The sequence below is a fragment of the Pteronotus mesoamericanus genome, unplaced genomic scaffold (assembly GCF_021234165.1).
Source record: "Pteronotus mesoamericanus isolate MK-2021 breed Mesoamerican mustached bat unplaced genomic scaffold, CSHL_Meso_final contig_68, whole genome shotgun sequence".
Taxonomy (NCBI): Eukaryota; Metazoa; Chordata; class Mammalia; order Chiroptera; family Mormoopidae; genus Pteronotus; species Pteronotus mesoamericanus.
The window spans coordinates 21,838,415-21,859,952 of record NW_026555234.1 but is presented as its reverse complement, the minus strand read 5'-3'; the positions used below and the strand labels follow the sequence as shown (position 1 = coordinate 21,859,952).

Here is a 21,538-nt window from a genome sequence, read left to right as displayed (position 1 = left end):
TAATTATTAAAAAATAAAAGATAGGGATGTTAATACATCTAATAAAAGCTGTAAACCTACTACTTAATATGATTGCAGGCCCTCCGGCCTACATCCATAGGTCAGTATGTTCTAAATTCTACCTCAGCTAATCTGATAAATGTCTGGTTTCATGATGCTGTCTTCACCTCTGTAACGATGGTAGACTGGCTGGTGTGTAAACAACAGAAGTTTATTTCTCGTAGTCTGGAGACTGGGAACCTGAGATCAGGGCGCCAGCAGGGCGTCAGCAGGGTGTCTCTGTGAGACCTGTGTCCAGATCGCAGACTTCTCGGTTTGTGTCATCACGTGGTGGGGAGCAGAGACAGGAGGCCAGCTCTCTGTGACTCTCACAAGGCACTTGTCCCACTCGGGGACCCCGCCCTCCTCTTGCCATCCCATTGGGAGGCCGTGGGAACCGCAGTGTTCAGTCCTTAACACTGTTCTTTACATCTTTATTTCACATGAAAATATTTTCACAACATGCAAGCAATGTAACAATGTCTATGTCATTCTTGTCTGACTAGGACCTAAACAAATAGAACAGATGTTATGCTTTTTGCTGTAGAAATTTATCCTTTTAGAGATTTTTTTAGATTATTTTCTTTGATACTCCTACTTATGATTTTGACCACATCATCCCTATACCTCTATTCATGTGAATTCAATGTGCATCCATGTCACAGAGCAGTGATTCTCAGGTATGGGGCAATTTTGTCCCCCAGGGAACATTTGGCAATGTCTGGAGACATTGTCTGGAGTGATTGTCACAACTGGGTAGGGTGGTACTCCTGGTACTTAGTGGGAAGGCACCTGAAATGCCACTAAATGTCCTTCAACACACAGCATAGGTCTTCACAAAAAATGATTGGGCCCAAAATGTCGGTGGTGCCCATGCTGAGAATTTCTGATTTAGATAATCCGTGAAATCTGTTCAAGTTCTTAAATTCTGTATTCTTTCATTTTAACACTGAGATAAGGAAAAAGTATTGAGCTTATGAAAAGTACTGTCAACATTATGAAATACATATATCTATATATAAATAGATTCTCATGGTTTCTTTTAGAAAATAAGTCAACTTATTTTCAGGTAAATTTTTATTTTTCTGGTGAGAATTTTCCTTTTCCTTTATCTAATATTCCTCCAAATGTCTAATTCTGCGTGTTGCAAAATATTGAAACCCCACCTAGACATAATATCTCAGCTTTTATTTGAATGCTAGTAGGCTGGCTATGTGAATAAAAATGACAAAAATAAGATTCTAAAAATCTGTGATATTAAGGTAAGTTTCGTGCAGGTGGGATGTAGAATAATCCAAACAGAAATACCATTAAGTGCTGATGATCTTTGGTGGGGGGAGGAGGAGGGGAAGCAAAGATTGAGCAGGGTGAGAACAACCGCATCGAGTAAAATATTCATGCTGTTCAAAGACAAGAAGAAATGGTAGAGTGACAGGCTGAACATGGGCACAAACTGGGCAGGAAGACCGGGCATCGCAAAGATGCCTCAGGTGTTCTTGTCATCTTTATGGGGTTCCGAGTATGTTCTGCTGCGAAAGCATCAGGCTTCTGTAAGGTCTAGACGAAGCATCTTACGTAAGAACTGGAGAGTCCAGGCAGTGGAAAGCAGTCTTAAATGATCATTTCGGGATTTGGATGAAACTCTAGAGTAAAGTGTCACTAACTTTTGAGTTACTCTAATGCTGTCTTCATTTTCCCAGCCGGCTGGGAGTTATCCCTGCACTATTCCTACCTCAGTTTGTCAAACCAATATGCAAACTGTTATAATATCTATAGTTTTTTTCTACAAGGAAATTGTCTCATTGCATGAAAAAAATCAGGCTTTTAGAGTAACACTGTCAGCAAATACATTAATTGGCCCATTGCATATTAGTAGTTACGTATTTTGGTCAAAAATAGGAGTACCTGTGAAGTAAATATTTGAAAAACTTTTTTTGAGTTCTCTGGCCAATAAAATTTTTATAAATGTTTTTAATTAGAGTTTGATTTATATTTAGATTGTCAAATCAAAATAATCTCTTTCATTATGGTCTGTTCTGCATCTGTATGAATTTAGGAATACCTTCTAAATCAGCTCTGGCCTGCTGTTTGTTGTTTTAAATGAATTTCTTAAATCATGATTTTTTTTCCCTGTAGTTGTGTCTTGCAGCTTATGAGGGCCAGACACAACTATACATGATGCTTATAAGTACTTTTTATGGGATATGCTTTGTGATAGATTTTAGGCTGGTTAGATATTCAGTCTACTTTGTCTCTGTCTTGGCAAATGTCTTCTAAATCAATCACAGTGACCACCTACTCCAAAATTATTGCTCCATTCAGTGTATCCACTACTCCTTAAAACTGGGATCTAAAATGAAAGTAAATCAAATGTGATTTCTCTGTCAATTTGTTAGAAAAATTGGAGTCATCTTAGAAATACATTGCTCTTCATAACAGAAAGAGAACAATGTTAAAGATTTCTTTCACTTAAGATTTTCTTATTCTATCCTGGGGCCCAGTGGAAATTAGCTGAGTTTGAAACAAGGGCGGTTGGTTGCAACAATATTTTCTCTTAGTAATAAATATCTCCTGTTAATATTTTTTGAAACATAAAGTAGAAAACTCCCAGCACACAAAAGCCCAGGACTGGAAGCCTTCACGGGCGAATTATACCAAACATTTAAGGAAGAACTAACTCCTGTCCTTCTTAAACTATTACAAAAAATTCAAGAAGAGAGAAGGCTCCCAAACTCTTTTTATGAGGCCAGTATCATCCTAATTCCAAAACCAGGTAAAGACAACAAAGAACAAAAACTACAGACCAATATCTCTGATGAACATGGATGCTAAAAAGCCTCAACAAAATAATGACAATCCAGATTCAGTAATACATTAGAAAGATCATACACCATGATCAAGTGGGATTCATCCCAGGGATGTAAGGAGGGTACAATATTCGCAAATCAATAAACATAATACATCACATAAACAAAATGAAGGAAAAAAATCACATGATCATATCAATAGATGCTGAAAAGGCATTTGATAAAATCCAGCACCCATTTATGATAAAAACAGTCAGCAAAGCAGGAATAGAGGGAGCATATCTCAACATAATAAAAGCTATATACAAGAAACCTACAGCCAAAATTATATTCCATGGGAAAAAACTAAAAGCTTTCCCCTTAAGAACAGGAAGAAGATAAGGGGGTCGGCTTTCACCACTCTTATTCAACATAGTACTAGAAGTTCTAACCACGGTGATCAGACAAGAAAAAGGAATAAAAGACATTCAAATTGGAAAGGAGGAAGTAAAACTATCCTTTTCACAGATGACATGATAGTGTACTTAGAAAACCCTACAGTCTTCACAAAAAATCTGCTCAACCTAATAAGTGAATTTGGCAAAATGATGGAATACAAAGTCAATATTCAGAAATTGGTGGCATTTTTGTACACCAACAGTAAAATATCAGAAAGAGAAACTAGGAAAAATATCCCATTTACTGTAGCAGCAAGAAAAATAAAGTACCTAGGAATAAATTTAACCAAGGAGGTAAAAGACTTGTACTTGGAACACTATAGAACATTGAACAAAGAAATTAAGGAAGATACAAATATATATACCATGTTTACGGATTGGAACAATTAACATCATTAAAATGTCCATACTACCCAAAACAACGTATAGATTCATTGCAATTCCTATTAAAATACCAATGGCATATTTCACAGATCTAGAACAAATACTTCAAAAATTTATATGAAACCAAAAAAGATCCCAGGTAGCCTCAGCAATCTTGAGAAAGAAGAACTCAGTAGGAGGTATCACAATACCCAATATCAAACTATACTACAAGGCCATTGTCATCAAAACAGTCTGGTACTGGCATAAGAACAGACACATAGATCAATGGAACAGAATAGAGAACCCAGAAATAAACCCAAGTCTATGGTCAATTAATATTTGACAAAAGGGGCATGAGCATAAAATGGGGTAAAAAAAAGCCTATTCAATAAATGGTGTTGGGAGAACTGGACTGGTACATGCAAAATAAAAATGAAACTAGACCACCAACTTACACCATACACCAAAATAAAGACAAAATAGATAATAGACTTAAATACAAATTGTGACACCATAAAAGTCCTAGAGGAAAACATAGGCAGGAAAATATCAGCTATCCCATATGGCAATATTTTTGCCAATATATCTCCTAGGGCAAGGGAGATAAAGGAGAAAATATCCAAAAGGGACTACATCAAATTTAAAAAGCTTCTGCATCGCCAAGGAAACCAACATCAAAATGAGAAGGGAACCGACTGTATAGGAGAACATATTTGCCAATGATGCATCAGATCCTTGTCCAGTCTCCAAAATATATAAAGAACTTGTTATAGAAACAAACCCCCTCCCCCAGGGTCTTTTTGTACTAAGTTCTTTGCCTACCACCGTGGTTAGGGATTGTAGCTCTCAATGCCAGAGTTTGGCAAAAAGGAACTATTTAATTCAAAGTTATACAGGTTTAGCATAATGGCAGAATGTCACTGTTAAATCCCAAAGTCCCTTTAAAACACCCGCAAACACACACAGTCCTGCCTCCCCTTGCCAAACCAGGCCAGTTAGGGGTGCCATATCTTAGGAAACAAAACAGAACTCCCTATCTCCGCTAGACTCCCATTCTTACTCCAAAACCACACCCTCATGGCGAGCCAGTGGTTCCTTCTGCATCCTTTGAAACCACCAAGGGAGACAGCTCCACATGGCTGTACCTCTTGCTTTCCTGTTTCCTAAGCCACATGTTCAAGAGAGCCCTGTCTCTGCTCCCAAAATCGCGTGGTTAAGCCCCAGTGTGGCTGCTGCGCCTGAGTTTAAATCCTGGCACAGATCTTCCTCTGTAATTCTATCTCCAACTCCTCCCACAACCCACTACACCTGGTAGTCTGGTTTCTTTTGTCTTTCTCAGCTGCCAGTGTCAGTCCTGGAAAGCGTGACCCCATGATGCTGAAGCCATCCCCCAGCCTCCAAGCTCTCACGCAGGCACTGAAACCAGGGGAGAGCTGCCTCCCAGCTAAATCACCAGTCACGCATATCTCCCTGCCTCTGTGCAGGCTTTGAAGCAGCCTGCCGTTATCAATAGGCAAAATAACTCTCAATCCCCATGCCTCTGCTTTTCCCAGCTCCCAAGCTAGGCTTGAGGGGGTGGGCGCGGGTAGGGCCTGTGGTCTCTCTCCACCCTGTTAAGCCAGCACCCTGTTACAAACCCATATGACTCAACACCAGGAAGAAGAGCAACCCAGTTAAAAAAAACGGGCAAAGGACCTAAACAGACACCTTCTCCAAGGAGAACATACAGAGGGCCCAGAGACATATGAAAGGATGCTCAGCATCACTAGTCATCAGAGATGCAAATTAAAACCACAATGAGGTACCATGTCATACCTGTCAGAATGGCCATCATAAACAAATCAACAAACAGCAAGCACAGACAAGGATTTGGAGAAAGGGGAACCCTAATGTACGGTTTGTGGGAATGCAGACTAGTGCGGTGCAGTCACTGTGGGAAACAGTATGACATTTCCTCAGAAAACTAAAAATGGAATTGCCTTTTGACCCAGTGATTCCACTGCTGGGAATATACCCTAAGAATCCCAAAACACTAATTCAAAAGAACTTATGCACCCCTATGTCCATAGCAGCGCTACTGACAATAAGCAAGTGCGGGAAACAGCTAAAGTCCCCATCAATAAATGAGTGGATCAAAAAAACTGATACCTCTATATAATGGAATACTATGCAGCAGAAACAAAGAAGGAACTTTTACCCTTTGCAACAGCATGGCTGAAACTGGAGAATATTATGCCAAGCTAAATAAGCCGGTTGGTAAAAGACAAATACCATATGATCTCACCTATAAGAGGAATCTAATAAAATAAACCAGTGAGTAAAATAGAACCACAGGCAGGTAACCGTGGAACCAACTGATGGTGACCAGAGGAGAGGGCTCTCAGGGAAAGATGGGGAAGGGGCTAGTCAGGAACATGTGTGAATGACCTGTGGACATGGACAACTCCATGGGCATTGACTGTGGGAGCGAGGGGTAGGGAAGTAGGGGAGGGCTGGGCAGAGGAGGGCAAAGGGGGAATAATTGGGACAACTCTAATAGAATGACAATAAAAGGATAAGATAAAACAAAGTGGCAGTAGTACGTCTTTTGCACTCTGTCTCCTCATACTTGACACCTAGTTGCCTGTTGCCACAGATTTTACTGTCTGTCCACCTATATCTATTCCAACTCGACACACACACATGACTTGCATTTCATTAATTATATGATATTTTTTATTTTATATAGTAAATTCTAAGCAGGCACTTTTGATTGACATTAGATTTTTACCACCTTCTTGCTAAATGAAGAATTTTTATCAAATAATAAGTTTGGGGGTTTAGGAGTTTTAATTTTCTCAGTTTTCTCACTTTTCTCACTTTATCTGAACAGTTTAAAATGTAGACATCACAGTAAGAATAGATTTAGAATGAGCCAACACTTGATTTCTGCTCATTCATTTAAGGTAATGGGGTAACATACTTCACATTTTAGGAGTATACTAGAGTAAATGGATTTTCTGCTGCTTCTACTTAAAAATCAATTCTGTGCTTCTCAAAAGCAGCATTTGATTTCTTAGAAACGTTTTGTACTATTGTCATTATTGTAATGAGGGGTTAACTAACTTGAAAAGAAAGATAATAGTCCTCAAATTTCTTTTCTACCCCATGGATTATGATTGAGACATTGAGATAGGGGAATAAAACTTCATTAAAATTGCTATTTAGACTTTGTCATAGCTAATCTTATTAGACCATATTTTATCATTATCTTTTATATTGTTTCAATATCTCTATCACAAGCAAGGCATAAATTGATGGCTTCTGTAAGGTTCCAGAATAAATAATTTTGTATCGCTGAAGTCTTATTTTTAAGTGCTGAAGTTCTTTAAAAGTACCCTAATAGAATGTGATACATGGGAATCAAATTTTAACGATCTCAATGGGGAAGAAATACTTTTAAGGTGTAAGATGTAACTGAAATGCAGATCTCTGTGGGTTTCTAAATTTAGATCACTGCATATGACAGATGCTTTGGAATTCAATTTACATTAGAATCAAATAGTTCAAAATGCAGCTGCTTCTGGCAAGTTCAGACCTGGAACGCTGAGCCATCCACTATCAACTGACTTCAGAAAATTTCAGCAGAAATAGTATGAGTCTGTAAATCACAATCTAACTAAAATAATTTACATTCCACATCCATCAAAGCTTTTTAAATCCAAAGGTGTTTAAAAGTTGATGGTAAGACCTAGTCCACTTCAAGTGAGAGTATGTGTTGAGGGGGAGGAATTGATGACAGTCTTTGATAATCTCTGTAGAGTATGAATGTCCTGACTTCTTCTAATACTATAATTTGGTACTGAGAAAACCAGTTGATACCTTGCTCTTAGCTCCCTGTTTTGTGGAAGAATCTGTGGAAAATAAGTATCTTTGCCCACACACAAAAAAAATCAACCTAGAAAATCTAAATATATGAAGACTATTTAAATATAAATATAAATGTGAACATATTATCAACGACTACTATAGGCTGGGATGTTTATGCAGAGCTTTCAAGCGCAGAAAAGTGCTTTAGCCATGTGGTCATTGACATCTTTTCTAACACTGAATGCCTTTCATTCAAGAAAATCACGTTTCCTGTTTCATTTTCTTGCATGTCTTGTTCTTCCATTCTAAGATTTTATCTTATTCTTTTACTCAATAAAAGTACATGTTGAGTAAACTTTTTTAAAAGTATAAATAAATAAAACACTTTGTAATTGAGGAAGTTACTGACAAAATTTCACGGAACTGCAAACTCACTTTTGTCTAGGTAGTTAGGGAACATAAACTAAAGGAAATCAGCATTGTATTATTCCAGAAACAGCTGCGTGTGCTTCTCAGTTTCTTACTTTGGGTGCTTCCTGAGTCGTTCAGGAAGAGAGTATGGAAAAGGTTACTATTTGGAGTAACATAGGGGTCACTGAATTCCATTTTGGATGTGTTGTATTTTTTTGTCTGTGAATTGTGTTCAACGGTAGATGTTTAGAAGGGGATAAGGAAGCTGTGGAGCACATTGCATGGGACATGGCTTTAGCCTTGAGAGCATACAAGATCATGCCACTTACTTGCTAAAGTTAAGAGCATTAGCCCTGACAGGTACTGCTCGGTTGGGCAGAGTCCCCCAAAGTGAAAGATGTCCAGTTTGATTCCTGGTAAGGGTACACGCCTGGGTTGCAGGTTCCGTCCTGTACACAAGAGGCAACCAATCAATGTTTCTCTCTCGCATCGATGTTTCTCTTCCTCTCTTTCTCCCTTCCTTTCCCTCTAAAAATAAATAAATGTATTTTTTTAATTAAGGAAAGAACATTAGAGAGCTAAGCATAGAATGAATATCATTTGCAGTTAAGGGATGGATATATCAAGAGATGGTTAGTGTCTGAAGGAACAATCAGGAAGGTTGCAAGAAAGCATGAAAGGAGAAAGTTTTAGGAAAATTAGTGCTTAACAGTATAAAACGATGCATGAGGTCAAGAAAGGCACCTGGGCATTTATTTGTATTGTGGTAATGGTGGTGATCATGATAATTATAACCATTATTTAGAAGTGTCTCAGTGTAAAAGACAGAATTCTGTGTTAGTTATTAAGAGACCTGAACTGTGATTCTAGAACAGTTGCTTTCTGACCTTGTAGCATAACCTTTGTGAGCCACAATTTTCTCATTTATTAAATGAGATTATATTATCTGTACTCTCTACTTCAGAAAGTTGCAGATCACATGAACATTCTGTTGCGGAATATGAACATTCTGAAGAATCTAAAATATATACTAGTTTTTTATAATGTTTACTTTTTTCTTGATCTCCCAGTTATATTAAAAATGTCTTCAAGTCTCTTAATTGGAAAACATGTTATTTTTATTTAAATTGAAATTATTTAACTATAAAAGATCATTTAAAATATTTTTCTAGGAAATGAATATTAATAAATTGTGCCAGAAGACAATTTTAGCAGTATATTATTCAGAAATTATTTTAAAGCCACAAACTGCCTTAAAAAAACACCTATTTTAGTACAACAGTGTGATTAAAAGAATATTTTTTTATGGCCAGAGCTGTGTGTCGTGAAAACTATTGGCATTTTTTAATTACCTTTGTTTGCTTATGGATAGGATTTGTGATGTGGTTAATCCTGGGGTTTTTTGCTCTAGGTAGTCATTCCAGGCTCATATTCATGTTGCAAGGAACTATTTCTGTTTTTTAAAAAAGTTGTTTCTTATGCTAATTATAATTGTAAATATCTTCCCACTATTTTCTGTATAAGTAAGGTTTTTCCCAAACCAAGGGATTATTGGGTTGAAGGCTAAGAATTCTTTCTAAAATCATTTGTTATTCTGTAAGTTTCAGAAACTATGCATAAATATTTTAAAATTGCACCAACATAACACCAAAAGATCACTGAAGGTCTCCGTCCTGCTCTAGTGCCCCACTGCATCCTCAGCGGCTGCCAGCTAATACGAGGAGCACCGCAGTCTGCAGGTCCAGGTGTCACTCCGCTGGTTTCACAGGAAAAGCAGAAGCCGATGCTGGAATGGCCGTGTCAGGGCTGTTTGGCCTTGGTGCTCTTCCCACTGCCCTTCAGTTCTCGGGCAGGCAGCTGACTCTTGTCTGCATTTCAAGGAGAGAGCTTTAGGCTGGAGGATATATTGATAAACTGATGCAAATAAAAATTTGCTGTTCTTGCCAAAAAGTATTTTCTTAATAGAATTAGTTGAAATGATTGCTGTGTGTGACAGTGACAGTATTGCACATGACGTGTAACTGATGTTAAATGCTCTGCCTTAGCTTTTTAGCCTTTTGACCCTTACCTGTTCCACACTGGCAGGAGCTCCTCTGAGACCTTAAAAATTCCTGGACTCCTGTGTCAGAATTCCAGTAGAGGGTTTCCTATTTACCCACTTATTGCATTGCTTATACAAGTGCTGTTTAAAATAAATATAATGCAAGCTGATTGTATTACCTTCAGTTGCCTAGTAGCCACACCATATATATATATAAAATTAATTTACCATATATATATTTAAACTCACCTTTCCAAAATATATCATTTCAGCATGGAGTCAACATTGCAAAATTGTGAAATTTTTACTTTTTTACACTATTTTCAAAATCTAATATATATTTTATAGTCATGGCATATCTCAATTTGTACTAATCATATTTTTTAAAAAATGCTAATGGGACAGTGTAGGCAGGCCTAAAGATTATAGATAAAAATAGACCCAGTAAGTGGGTCTTTGACTTGTCCAACATGCCCCTGACATATGGTATTCCCAGAAGTTAACCATAAACTTCTTGATGGTAGGAAAAAAATTGTTATTTTATAATATCAAAACTGAAAATGTAGAAATGTTGTATATTCTATTCCAAATAAATGAAAATGTACCTAACTTACAAAAGCAATGTACTTTGCAGAGACAATGGCCCTGGGGATTATCAAAGAGGGAACCCTGAAAATCAAAGAAGAACCATCTAAAATACTGTCTGGAAATAAATTTCAGGATCGGTATTGTGTTTTACGAGATGGATATCTCTTTCTTTACAAGGATCAGAAGGTATTTGTATATGTAGTATTCAATTTTTTGTGTGGTTATTAACATTTGTAATTTTATTATTTTTCTTAGCCCTCTCTCAGAAGTCAAGGCCTGTAGTAAATAAAATAAAAAGTATATTAAGTTGATGATTTCTTTCAGCCTCTGGGATATGATATTAATGCACTCCCCGTAACACAGTAGAGAACTCCATATATGTCCTTTCTGAGCACCTCACATTTTTTAGGGTAGAGAATGACTTAAGTCCTAAAGAGACGTCTAATGTATGTTACATGAACTAGCATATAAATCAGCATCTCAGTCGATAAAATTGACTAAGAGTATGTCATGCCCTAAGGCAAAAGTGGCTTGAGTTTAGCTAATGGAAATTAATAAATGCAAGTTAAAACTCTGAGATACTATTTTGCTCTTTAAGTTGACTAAAACTAACAAATGACTAAAGTTGTAAGAGTAAAACCACCTAATGTTGACAAGGATGATGATTAACTAAAATTTTCATAAATTGCTGATTGAATGGTAAAATCACAGTCACTGTGTAGAAATGTTTGGCAGTTTAATTTAGGTAAGTTTATTAGTACATCTACCTCATGGCCCAGCAACTCTGTTCCTATGTATTGTGGCCACAAAAGTACTTGTTCAAGAATGTTCATAAGTAGCTTTATTCATAAAAGCTGCAACCTAGAAACATTCCAAGTGACCATCGATATGAGAATGATAAATTCATACTGTAGAATCGTTCTGAGAAGCAAAATAAGTGAATACTAATGTATATAGCAACATGGATGGCTCTTCAAATCCCTGTTGAGTAAAAGAAGCTCGACACAAAATAGTATCATATAAGTGTGTCCTTAAGAAATCTAAGATTAGGCAAAACCATTCATGGTGATGGAAATTTGCCTGGGGTGTGGAGAGTGTTTGTTATGGAATTGTGAAGTGGTGGAGTCAGCAGGGTACTTCCTAGAATGAAAGAAGTAAATGTTCTCTGTCCAGTTTTGAGTGGTGGGCACATGGGTGTATGCAGTGTCACGTCTACTTTCTTGAGATTCTAGAAATACCTTTCCAGTTACTTCAAATGCTGAATGACAGCAAGACCTAGAGACACATTTTGATATCGATTTTTAAAAGTCACTTGGTCAACTTGAGCATTGCTTGCTTGCATACTTTAAGTGTGTCGCGCTTCACTATGTTGTGTTCTGGTGATGTACAAAGAAAGACCAGACTATTAACATCTGCTAATATGTTATGAGAGTCATTAGGCAGCTTTCCAAAGCTCAGTGGCCCCATTTTTCAGGAGCATCTGCTGAGCTCTCCACACACTGGGACCACTTTCCCTGTGTGTTTCTCAACAGCGAAGCCTCCTTGGATGGCCATAAAAATATCTTAGTAGTTTTCCTACTTGTGTTTACATCTCCTATTCACTTCCTTCAAGGACAGTGGACTGTGCAGCCAGGAGGCTAGTATGACAGCCCCACATTCTGCTGCCCTCACCCCTCTACCCAGAGGGGTGCTTGCACTCCCGCTTTGCCCTTCCATCTGATGGAACCAGCAGGGAGTCTTGGCGGGTACCACATTCTTGTTTTTTAGCCTTCTTCATTTTTTCCAGTAGAGGAAGAATGTTTAATTACATACTATTTTGTTTTCCTTACAGAGTAGCAAACCTGACAAAATGTTTTCACTCAGTTCCCTGAAGTTTTATCTTGGAGTGAAAAAGAAAATGAAACCTCCAACAAGGTAAAGCTTGAAAGGGAAGGGTAGTTGAAAAAGTTATGGGAAAATATGTCTATTCAACGAATTAGGGATCGGTGGCATTAGCCTAACTTTTTATAAACTAAGCTTTAGACAAGTCTCTTAACTTGCCAGATCCAGAGAACCTGTGTGGGTAGAGAGGGAGGGAAGATGTCCCCGCTAGCGGCAAGCTCCTGGGTGACTACATGTCTCCTTTGTACACCAGGGAATCCCCAGAAGGCCCTGTTTGTTGGGGAACATGTGTATTTCTCCCCAGCCTATTCCTGGCTCAGTCACAGCCTGGGGACAGAGCGTTCCAAGCAAGCCTGCCCACAGGGAGACAGATGACTGCCCCCGCCCCCCTGCCGGGGCCTGGCTTTTACAATGCTTTGTTCCTTCCGGCTCTGGAACTTACTCATTTGCACTGCTGAATTTGTTAGTAAATTCACAGCACATAGATGGCAGAGAGGAGGTGGACCCCACTTAAACATCGTGTTCCTCTTTAACACTTGAATCAACCCAGTGTTTGGTTTGCCCTGTACTTTATCATAAATTACTTTGATTAGCTAATTAATGTTTGTACTTAGACTCATGAAACTTCATTTAATGAACTGTATATGATTTGAGATTGTGAAAATGTTCTGATTTGAGGCACCATGCTTAATTTATAAGCCCGATACATTCACATAACCTGCGTTGCGGTTGGCACATTTCTTTAGTTTCTCACACTGTCCACAGGTCAGATGTATAGTATCTTATTTGGGCCATTTTCCTGGACATCTGGTTTTACTCAGCCAAGACTGTCTTCTGAGAGACTTTCCCCACTGCCCCATGACATCACAAGGCTCCTTCCCTCTGTCTCCCTTCAGCGTATTTACATTTGCAGCCAAATTCCTCAGTATTTACCATTTCCCTCTTTGATAAATCATACCCATTGAATCATCACTTGTGGGTGTCAATTCCGTTATGCATTTCTCCCATTGGCAGGAACTTCTCTGAGACCTTAAAAATTCCTGGATTCCTGTGTCAGAATTCCAGTAGAGGTTTTCCTATTTACCCACTTATTGCATTGCTTATACAGTGCTGTTTAAAATAAATATAATGCAAGCTGATTGTATTACCTTCAGTTGCCTAGTATCCACACCATATATATATATATATGTAAAATTAATTTACCATATATATATTTAAATTCACCTTTCCAAAATATATCATTTCAACATGGAGTCAACATTGCAAAATTGTGAAATTTTTACTTTTTTATACTATTTTCAAAATCTAATATGTATTTTATAGTCATGGCATATCTCAATTTGTACTAATCATATTTTTTAAAAAATGCTAATGGGACAGTGTCTTAGCATCTGATCCTGTTGTCAGGCTTGTAAATGTATCATTTTTAATATGTCGCTGTTTGTTTTTCCCTTTGCTCTGCAGTTGGGGATTGACAGCACATTCTGAAAAACATCACTGGTAAGTTAACAGCTGGCAGTTTTGGGATTTGATACATTCCTGGTAACTTCAGTAAGTGAATAATGCTGTGATTTGGCAGATGGATCTATAGACAGGAAATGTTTCTCTAACAGCAGAACAACCAAAATGAAGTTAAAATCTTTACTAAATACTAAGAGTCTTTAGTAAATACCTTAGGAAGAGGAAAATGTATTTGCTTTCAGGGTTTAGGTCCATTTCAATCCCATGTATCCTAATTGCTAATACCTCATAAAAGAAACTGTGTCTGATTTCTTCCTAGTTATTATGGGTGTGGAATCCTGGCTCTTATGGGGTCAGCAGGCAAAATGCAGTGTTAAATAAAGGATAAGAGAACCAGCCAAAACTCCATTAAAAAAATCTTGGTCTCACACCTATTCTTCGCATATGTGCACTTTACGCCACTGCTGTCCCCGGATCTGGCGCCTTCTCTCTTGCCTGCCCCGTCCAGCCAGTCACCACCACGTCCGATGTGCCTCTTCATGAGCTCTCAGACCCACCCACACTCTGCGTCCTCAGGGCCATGTGTCCGTTCATCTGCCCAGTGTTTTGGGGGTCTCCCCTCAATACAAGAAGACTGACTCAGTGTTATTAGACAGGCAGTTTTTTTAGTTTGTCCTGAGTCTTGCTGGTATTAATGTTTATAATCATAATGATGGAGACCATCTAGGCTTTTTAAAAGAATCTGCTGTTAAGAACATATGCACATATTTTTCTTCTTAGGCTGGGAGTTTCCAGGGAAAAGACAGTTTACCATCAAGCACCCGAAAGAGTAAATGGCACTGACCTTTCTGCCTTTCCAAAAATATCGCCGATCATTGTTTAGCAGTTACCAAAACCTTAGCTATATTTTGTTTAAAATTGCATATGTACACTGATATTTTGATAGTGTATACTTAACAGAAGCCTGCAGCAGCTTGTACTGAAATACTCCCATTTTGATTGCATTGCATCATTAATCGGAGAAACACGAAAGCATTTCTGATCACTTAATCACCCAATGCACGAGAGAATAGTCTTCTTGATTTACTGTTTATAAATGTTGCTTTGCAGGCACCTGTGCTGCGATAGTTCACAGACTCAGATGGAGTGGATGGCCAGTGTCTTCATCGCCCAGGTAAGAGATCTGCTTCCTGTTGTCCAGGAAAGTGTAATAAGGGTGTATATGGAATGGTGGAGATTTTCGGGTAACGTTTTATGATTTTGATGCATATACTTTTATTCATTTACATATTTTTAAGTAGATGAGCATCCAGACCTATCCATTACTCTCTGAAAGAGAGTCACTGTCTTTGCCGAGGCTCGTGGGCCCCCGGCAGCTCCGTAGCCTCGGAGAGTCGGGCTGAATCCAGACGACCGCATGAGAAGGGTGGTGCTGGGCTTGTCAGAGTTGCCATCCTGTCGGAGACCCCGCGGGCCTTCATTTAGAAAAAATGGGTTATTTTCCTTTGTATTTTCCCTGTGACCACCTCCTATCCGCACCCTGCCAGTCCACAGATAAGGACCCAAACCTACATTTCTTTAATACTCATTATTTGCTAGAAGCTTCAAAAAGAGTTAACTCATATATTCCTTGCAACAAAGTATGCCTGACATTGCTTATAGGTGAGAGAATAAAGATTAACAAAGTTCCCATTATTTGCTTAGGACCACACATTTAGTTCTTGGTTTAAACCCAGAGGTGCAAGAGGCCAACACATATACTAAATTCCTCATTTAGGGTCCTTCGTTGGAGGGGGGCTCACTTTTTTGTAGGGGGGGAAGGTTTCAGTAGTCCCATTAGAAGAATTGTTGTTTTTTTTTTTCCCCCAACCCTGTCTGGCTGAATTCCCGGCAGTGCCTCCCACAAGAGCATTGAACTTCACTGGCAACGATTAAGTTGCCATTCTCTATTACTGAGGATGTACTTCCCTGTTTCTCTTACAAGAGAAGTTAATTCACCCACCACTCCCCTCCCCCAATCTGGTCATTTGTTTTGAAAACCATTTTCTCTGTTCATTTAATTTATTATCCTCTCCAGTGGTTAATAAACAGTGTTCTTCTCAGCCTGACACTACTATTACTACCTGGGAATACACTTGCAGAAAAAGACTGCAACTTTTTAGAGACAGTTCTTTTTTCATGACCGTTTAATAAATAATTCAGATACTCAAGTCCTACTTTAAGAAAGTAGATTTCAAGTATTTTTCTAAAATTGGAACTACAGAGGGGAAGACTAGTACATTGTCTCTTTTTGATGCAACTAAATTGATTTTTTTTTTTTTAAATAATTGAAGTCAGTCAACTCTGTAGTTTAAAATCAAAGTATAAATATCCAGGAAGCAGAGGGTGCTCTCAGGACCAAGTTGCTTCTCCCTGCCTCATCTGTCCTTGGTTGTCCTGGCCCAGCTACCTTCTTCCCTGCTCATTCTACCATTTAGGGTTAATACAAACACAAAGGTGCTTTCGGATTTAAGGATTTAATGGTTCACCTCCACAGGGAAACAGACAAGTGTTAATATAATGTTAACACACACACACACACAAGTCAATAGTAAGTCTCCTTACAATGGGTCTTCCTGGTGCCCAGAGTACTTCTCTAATACCCATCCCCGTTCTCCCCGCTGCCTCGAGAGTCTTCCAGATTGCAGCTGACGTGACACATTGTCAGAAAAACGTTCTCATTTTCCAGTTAGACCTTCCTATAGGAACATTTAACACCCTGTATTTCAATACTATGGCACTAAGTAAAAAGCATTTGTGTATTTAGATATTTCATTTCTGTCTTTCCTACTAAAACATAAATTCCATGAGAGTGCGGACTCTGTCATTTTATTTTATTTTTTATTTCATTTTTCTTTTATTTTTCAATTACAGTTGACATTCAGTGTTGTTTTGCTTTAGTGTCAGGTGTGCAGCATAGTGATCAGACAATCACATACTTTACAAGCGCTCCCCCGATCTTTCCAGTGCCCACCTGGCGCCCTATGTAGGTGTTACGCTATTATTGACTCTGTTCTCTATGCTGTAGTTTGCATCCTCGTGACTATTTCATAACTATCAATTTTTACTTTTTTAATCCCTTCACCTTTTTCACTCAGTCTGCCAACCCCCTTCCCCTTGGGAGCCACTTGTTTGTGTTCTGTATCTAAAAGTCTGTTTCAATTTCATTTGTTAGTTTATTCCATTCATTAGATCTCACATGGAGATGAACGTGTCTTTCTCTGTCTAACTTACTTCACTTAGCATGATGTCCTCTAGGTCAATCCATGCTGTCTCAAGGGGTAAGGTTTCATTTTTTTGTGACTAACATCCCATTGTATTTGTGCACCACCCCTTTTTTATCCACTTATCTCTCGATGGGCACTTAGGCTGCTTCCATATCTTGGCCATTGTAAATAATGCTGCAATGAACATAGGGGTGCGGATATTTTTTTGAAATAGTGTTTTGGGTTTCTTTGGATATTCGTCTGGAAGTGGAATCTCTGGGTCATAAGGCAGTTCCATTTTTTAATTTTTTGAGGAACCTCCATACACTTTTCCATAATGGCTACACCAATCTGCATTCCCACCAATAGTGCACGAGGGTTTCCTTTTCTCCACATTCTCACTGACACTTGTTCGTTGATTTATTGATGATAGCCACTCTCACGGGTGTAAGGTGATATCTCATTGTGCTTTTAATTTGCATTTGCATTTCTCTGACAGTTAGTAACACTGAGCATCTTTTCATATGTCTGTTGGCAGTCTGTTTTCTCTTTGGGGAAGGACTCTTATTAGACCTGTATTTATATCTGCATCACAGAACCCAGTGCCTTTTACAAAGCACATGTTCTGTTAGTATTTGTAAAATAGAGAAAAAAAGAAAATAATCTGATCAAATTTCAAATAGATATTAGAATGACAAAATAAAATAAGTGGGGAAGGTAAAACGGATGTGACTGAGGTAAGAAAGGGCATTAACTGAGAAAAGGTTCTCAGGGAATACTTCTCTGAGGAGCTGAACGGCAGGTGTGTCGGAAGTGAGGGAGTGAGTTGTGCAGGTATGTAGTAGCATAGCAATCTCTCTTATTTTCCTCCTGCGTCCGTTGGTACTCACCCACAGAGTAGACAGAATTAGGTTTAACTAAGTTTAGGGCTTTGCCAGGCAAGTATGATGGAGGGAGAAAGGGCACAGGACTTGAAGATATTGACAAGGAGGTGAATATGGTGATTGACCATGAAATCTAGGCCAGGCTGTGAAGGAAATGGGAAGAAGTGTGCAAAATAGAATGGATTGAGGGTCTCAAGGAGCCTAAGAATACTTAGAGTGAATGAAACTAAATTAAGTTACCTGGAAAGATAAGAGGTCAAGATCAGAAAGTAAGAGGCAGACCCCATGTTCACTGAAGCATTATTCCTCCTGGCCAAGGTGTGGAAACAACCAAAGTGTCTGTTGATTGATGAGCGAATGGATCAAGAAAATGTGGCATATATACAATGGAACATTATTCAGCCTTTTAAAATAGGAAAATCCTGTCTTTTTCAACATGGATGAACCAGGAGGGCGTTATACCTAGTGAAATCAGCCAGACTAAGAAAGACAAATACTGCATGATATCACTTATATATGGAAACTTAAAGAAAAAAAAAGTCAAACTCATAAAAATAGAGTGGAAGATGTTGCTTTTGGTGGGGGGCGGTGGCGGGGGGAATGGAGAGGTTGGTAAAAGGGTATAAAACTTTCTTCAGTTATAAGAAGGGTAAGGTTTGAGGGTCTTATGTATAACATGGTGACTATCTTTGATAATACTATATTGTATAATTTAACTTTGCTAAGAGGGCAGAACCTAAATCTCCTCACACACAAAAAAAGGTAAATATGTTAGGTGATGAATGTATCTAAGGAGAGAATCCTTTCACATATCAAATCATTACATTGTATACTTAAGTATCTTACAATATTATTTGTCAGTTACACCTCTGTAAAGCTGTAGGGAAAGAAAATAAATAGAAGATGGGAGGCAGAAATGAAGATTTGGGGTGTGATTATTGGTTATAATAATGAAAGTATGGTCCTCAGCGGTATGACTCATGCAGTACAAATTTTGCAGTCACTTATACATAACTATAGATGTCTTTTTTTTTAAATTTATTTTTTGAAATACATTTGTCTCTGCCTACCCCCTACCACTTTCCCTTGCCCCCTCCTTCCTTCCCTCCCTCAGCTCTTCCCCTTTGGTTTTGTCCATGAGTCCTTGCTATGTGTTCCTTGACTTTCCCCTCCCCTTCCTTTTCCCCCGCCCCCCTCCCTCCATCTATAACTATAGATGTCAAAACATATTACTTAGATCTAATGATTTCTGTTATTGAGAAAAATACCTCTTGAATCAATTCAGTGAGCCTAATTAGCCAGTATTCACAGCATTGTTTATGTCAGGAAAAGAAATAGTTATTGAAAATTGCATTTGCTCCCAGGTTCCTCAAAATATCATTTAATACATGTACTATATGTCAGTGACTAAAAATGTAAATATAATTCATGGGTTTATCTGTTTCCTTCCCAGCCAGTTTTCTCCCAGCTTTACATGTTGAGAATACCCAAATTATGTAATATCAAATTGTTTGATCAAGTCTGGGACCATGACATAAAAATATTATGAAGCTTGTCACTTTTCCTCTGATTGAAATTTTGCATAATCTACTACGGTAGATTTGTTGAACCAAACTTAATGCTTTCCTAAAATTCAAGAGCAGACATTATGCATACATACTAAGGCTGGTAATAAGTAGGACCTACAGTGTAGGATTAGTGAGGATTGAAGGAGATAATGTAGGTATATTGACAAGCACAAAATCTAGCTATTTACAATGGGTGCACAGTCAACATTTGTTGAAATGCATTCTGTGCTATAAAACACTGCATTAAAATACCAACTGCAACATAAGAACAAGAATCTGTTGAATCTTAAGAGGAGAGGAAAATAAGAGTAGGCATTTAGCTATATAGTTTACCAAATGTTTTTCATTTCATCATCACATCTGTACGCTGCTCATTTTATACTTGGTGTTTTATATTTCTTTCACAGATTGTTGTCTGAAAGCCAATTTGCTTTTCCAAACTTCTGACAAGTGAATCTACCCTGAGGAGTAGAAAAATCTTTAAAGATTTTTCTTTAATATGTGTATCTCAAGGATTAATCACTCAAGAGCTTATATTTTTACCTGTGGATATTTCTCTCTATTTCAAAATTAACTTTTTCTCAGTCATATCTACAATTGCTTAGTGGCCAGAATATGTAGTCAATAATTTGAGAGAAAGTGTGCCATGCTCTCTGTTATACAGTGATTTTCAGTATAAATGTCTGTGTACAAGGTAACATTTCTTTGGAATTCAATGAGATGAAAAAGTAACATTTTTAAAAGGTTATAAAGTAAGACTAAGTTTTGTGATAGACATGCCTAAGATTGACTTGGGCTATGTAAGGTCAAATTATTATGTTTACACTAAAATTGTCTTTGGGGGAGAGAGCAAATGTGAATGTATATTTACTTTGATTATAGGATCTAGAAATGTAGACAAGTGTGTTATTTTTCACCCACAAAGAGATTTCTTAAATATATGCCCCCTTCTGGTTTGATAAGTAGTACAAAAGGTATGTATTTGGAACTTAGAAATTGAACTGAGACCTCAAAGCTCAGCTCACTTAAGAGCTGCGCGTCCTCGAGCGACGCGGCCGCCAGAGTCAGCATCACAATTATAGATGGTGTTCTCGTGGAAAGCAGGCCGTTCGCTTTGTGCATGTGGAAAAGGAGCCAAGTGACTGTAACACGGTTTACACCAACATAATAAAGTCACACACCAATGGCAGAAATTTTGTTTTCACAGCATGAAAACGATATACGACCACCAGCTGGAAAGGAACGAAAACGCTCTATCACCAAAAATCCCAAAATTGGAGGTTTGCCTCTGATTCCCATCCAGCACGAGAGGAATGTGACCGAAGCCCGCCGAAATATCGAGGTAGGTTAGAACTTTCTTTCTTTTATCGTAATTATAGCACTTGCTTTCTAAGGCCTTACTGTGATTGAGTACATTAATTAATTCATTAGTTTCAAAAAAGTAGGAATAATCCCTTTGAAAAGCAAAAGAAAAAATTGCATCCATCAAGAAAACATTATGAATAGCTCTATGGCATGGGCACTGTGAAGTTTTGTATTTTTTTTTTAACTTAAATGATTAGTTTTAATAATGTCATTGACTATTTTTCTAAAGATTTTATTTATTTTTAGAGAGGGAAGGGAGGGAAAAAAAGAGGGAGAGAAACATCAGTGTATGAGAGAAACATCAATGGGCTGCCTCTCCTGTGCACCCTGACCAGGAACCTGGCCCGTAAACCAGGCACGTGCCCTGACCAGGAATAGAGCTGGTGACCATGTGGTTTGTGGGACAGTGCCCAGTTCATTGAACCACACCAGTCAGGGCTAAAATGTAGTGATCAGACTTTTCAAAATATTTGTCCATGCCTATCTTTCCTTGAACACTTATCTCAATAATATTTTTCTTCTCTAAAAGATAATAGCTTTGAAAATAATGGTTTATTACCTTTGTGGCCTGCTTGGTCCTTCTACACTTTAATGTA

The 21,538-nt window shown here is 38.1% G+C and overlaps 1 protein-coding gene across 2 annotated transcripts in view; it reads left to right on the top strand.

Moving 5' to 3' along the window:
• Positions 1-21,538, top strand: part of ARAP2 (ArfGAP with RhoGAP domain, ankyrin repeat and PH domain 2) — a 142,850-nt gene that overhangs the window by 116,161 nt on the left and 5,151 nt on the right. Inside the window, exons 27-31 of one of the 2 annotated variants that reach the window (XM_054582025.1) lie at positions 10,585-10,724; positions 12,370-12,452; positions 13,884-13,919; positions 14,991-15,054; positions 20,785-20,919. In XM_054582025.1, the coding sequence (XP_054438000.1) occupies positions 10,585-10,724; positions 12,370-12,452; positions 13,884-13,919; positions 14,991-15,054; positions 20,785-20,919 (458 nt within the window). Of the gene's footprint in view, positions 1-10,584; positions 10,725-12,369; positions 12,467-13,883; positions 13,920-14,990; positions 15,055-20,784; positions 20,920-21,538 lie in introns of those variants that run through there. The other variant, XM_054582024.1, reaches the window with a different exon arrangement.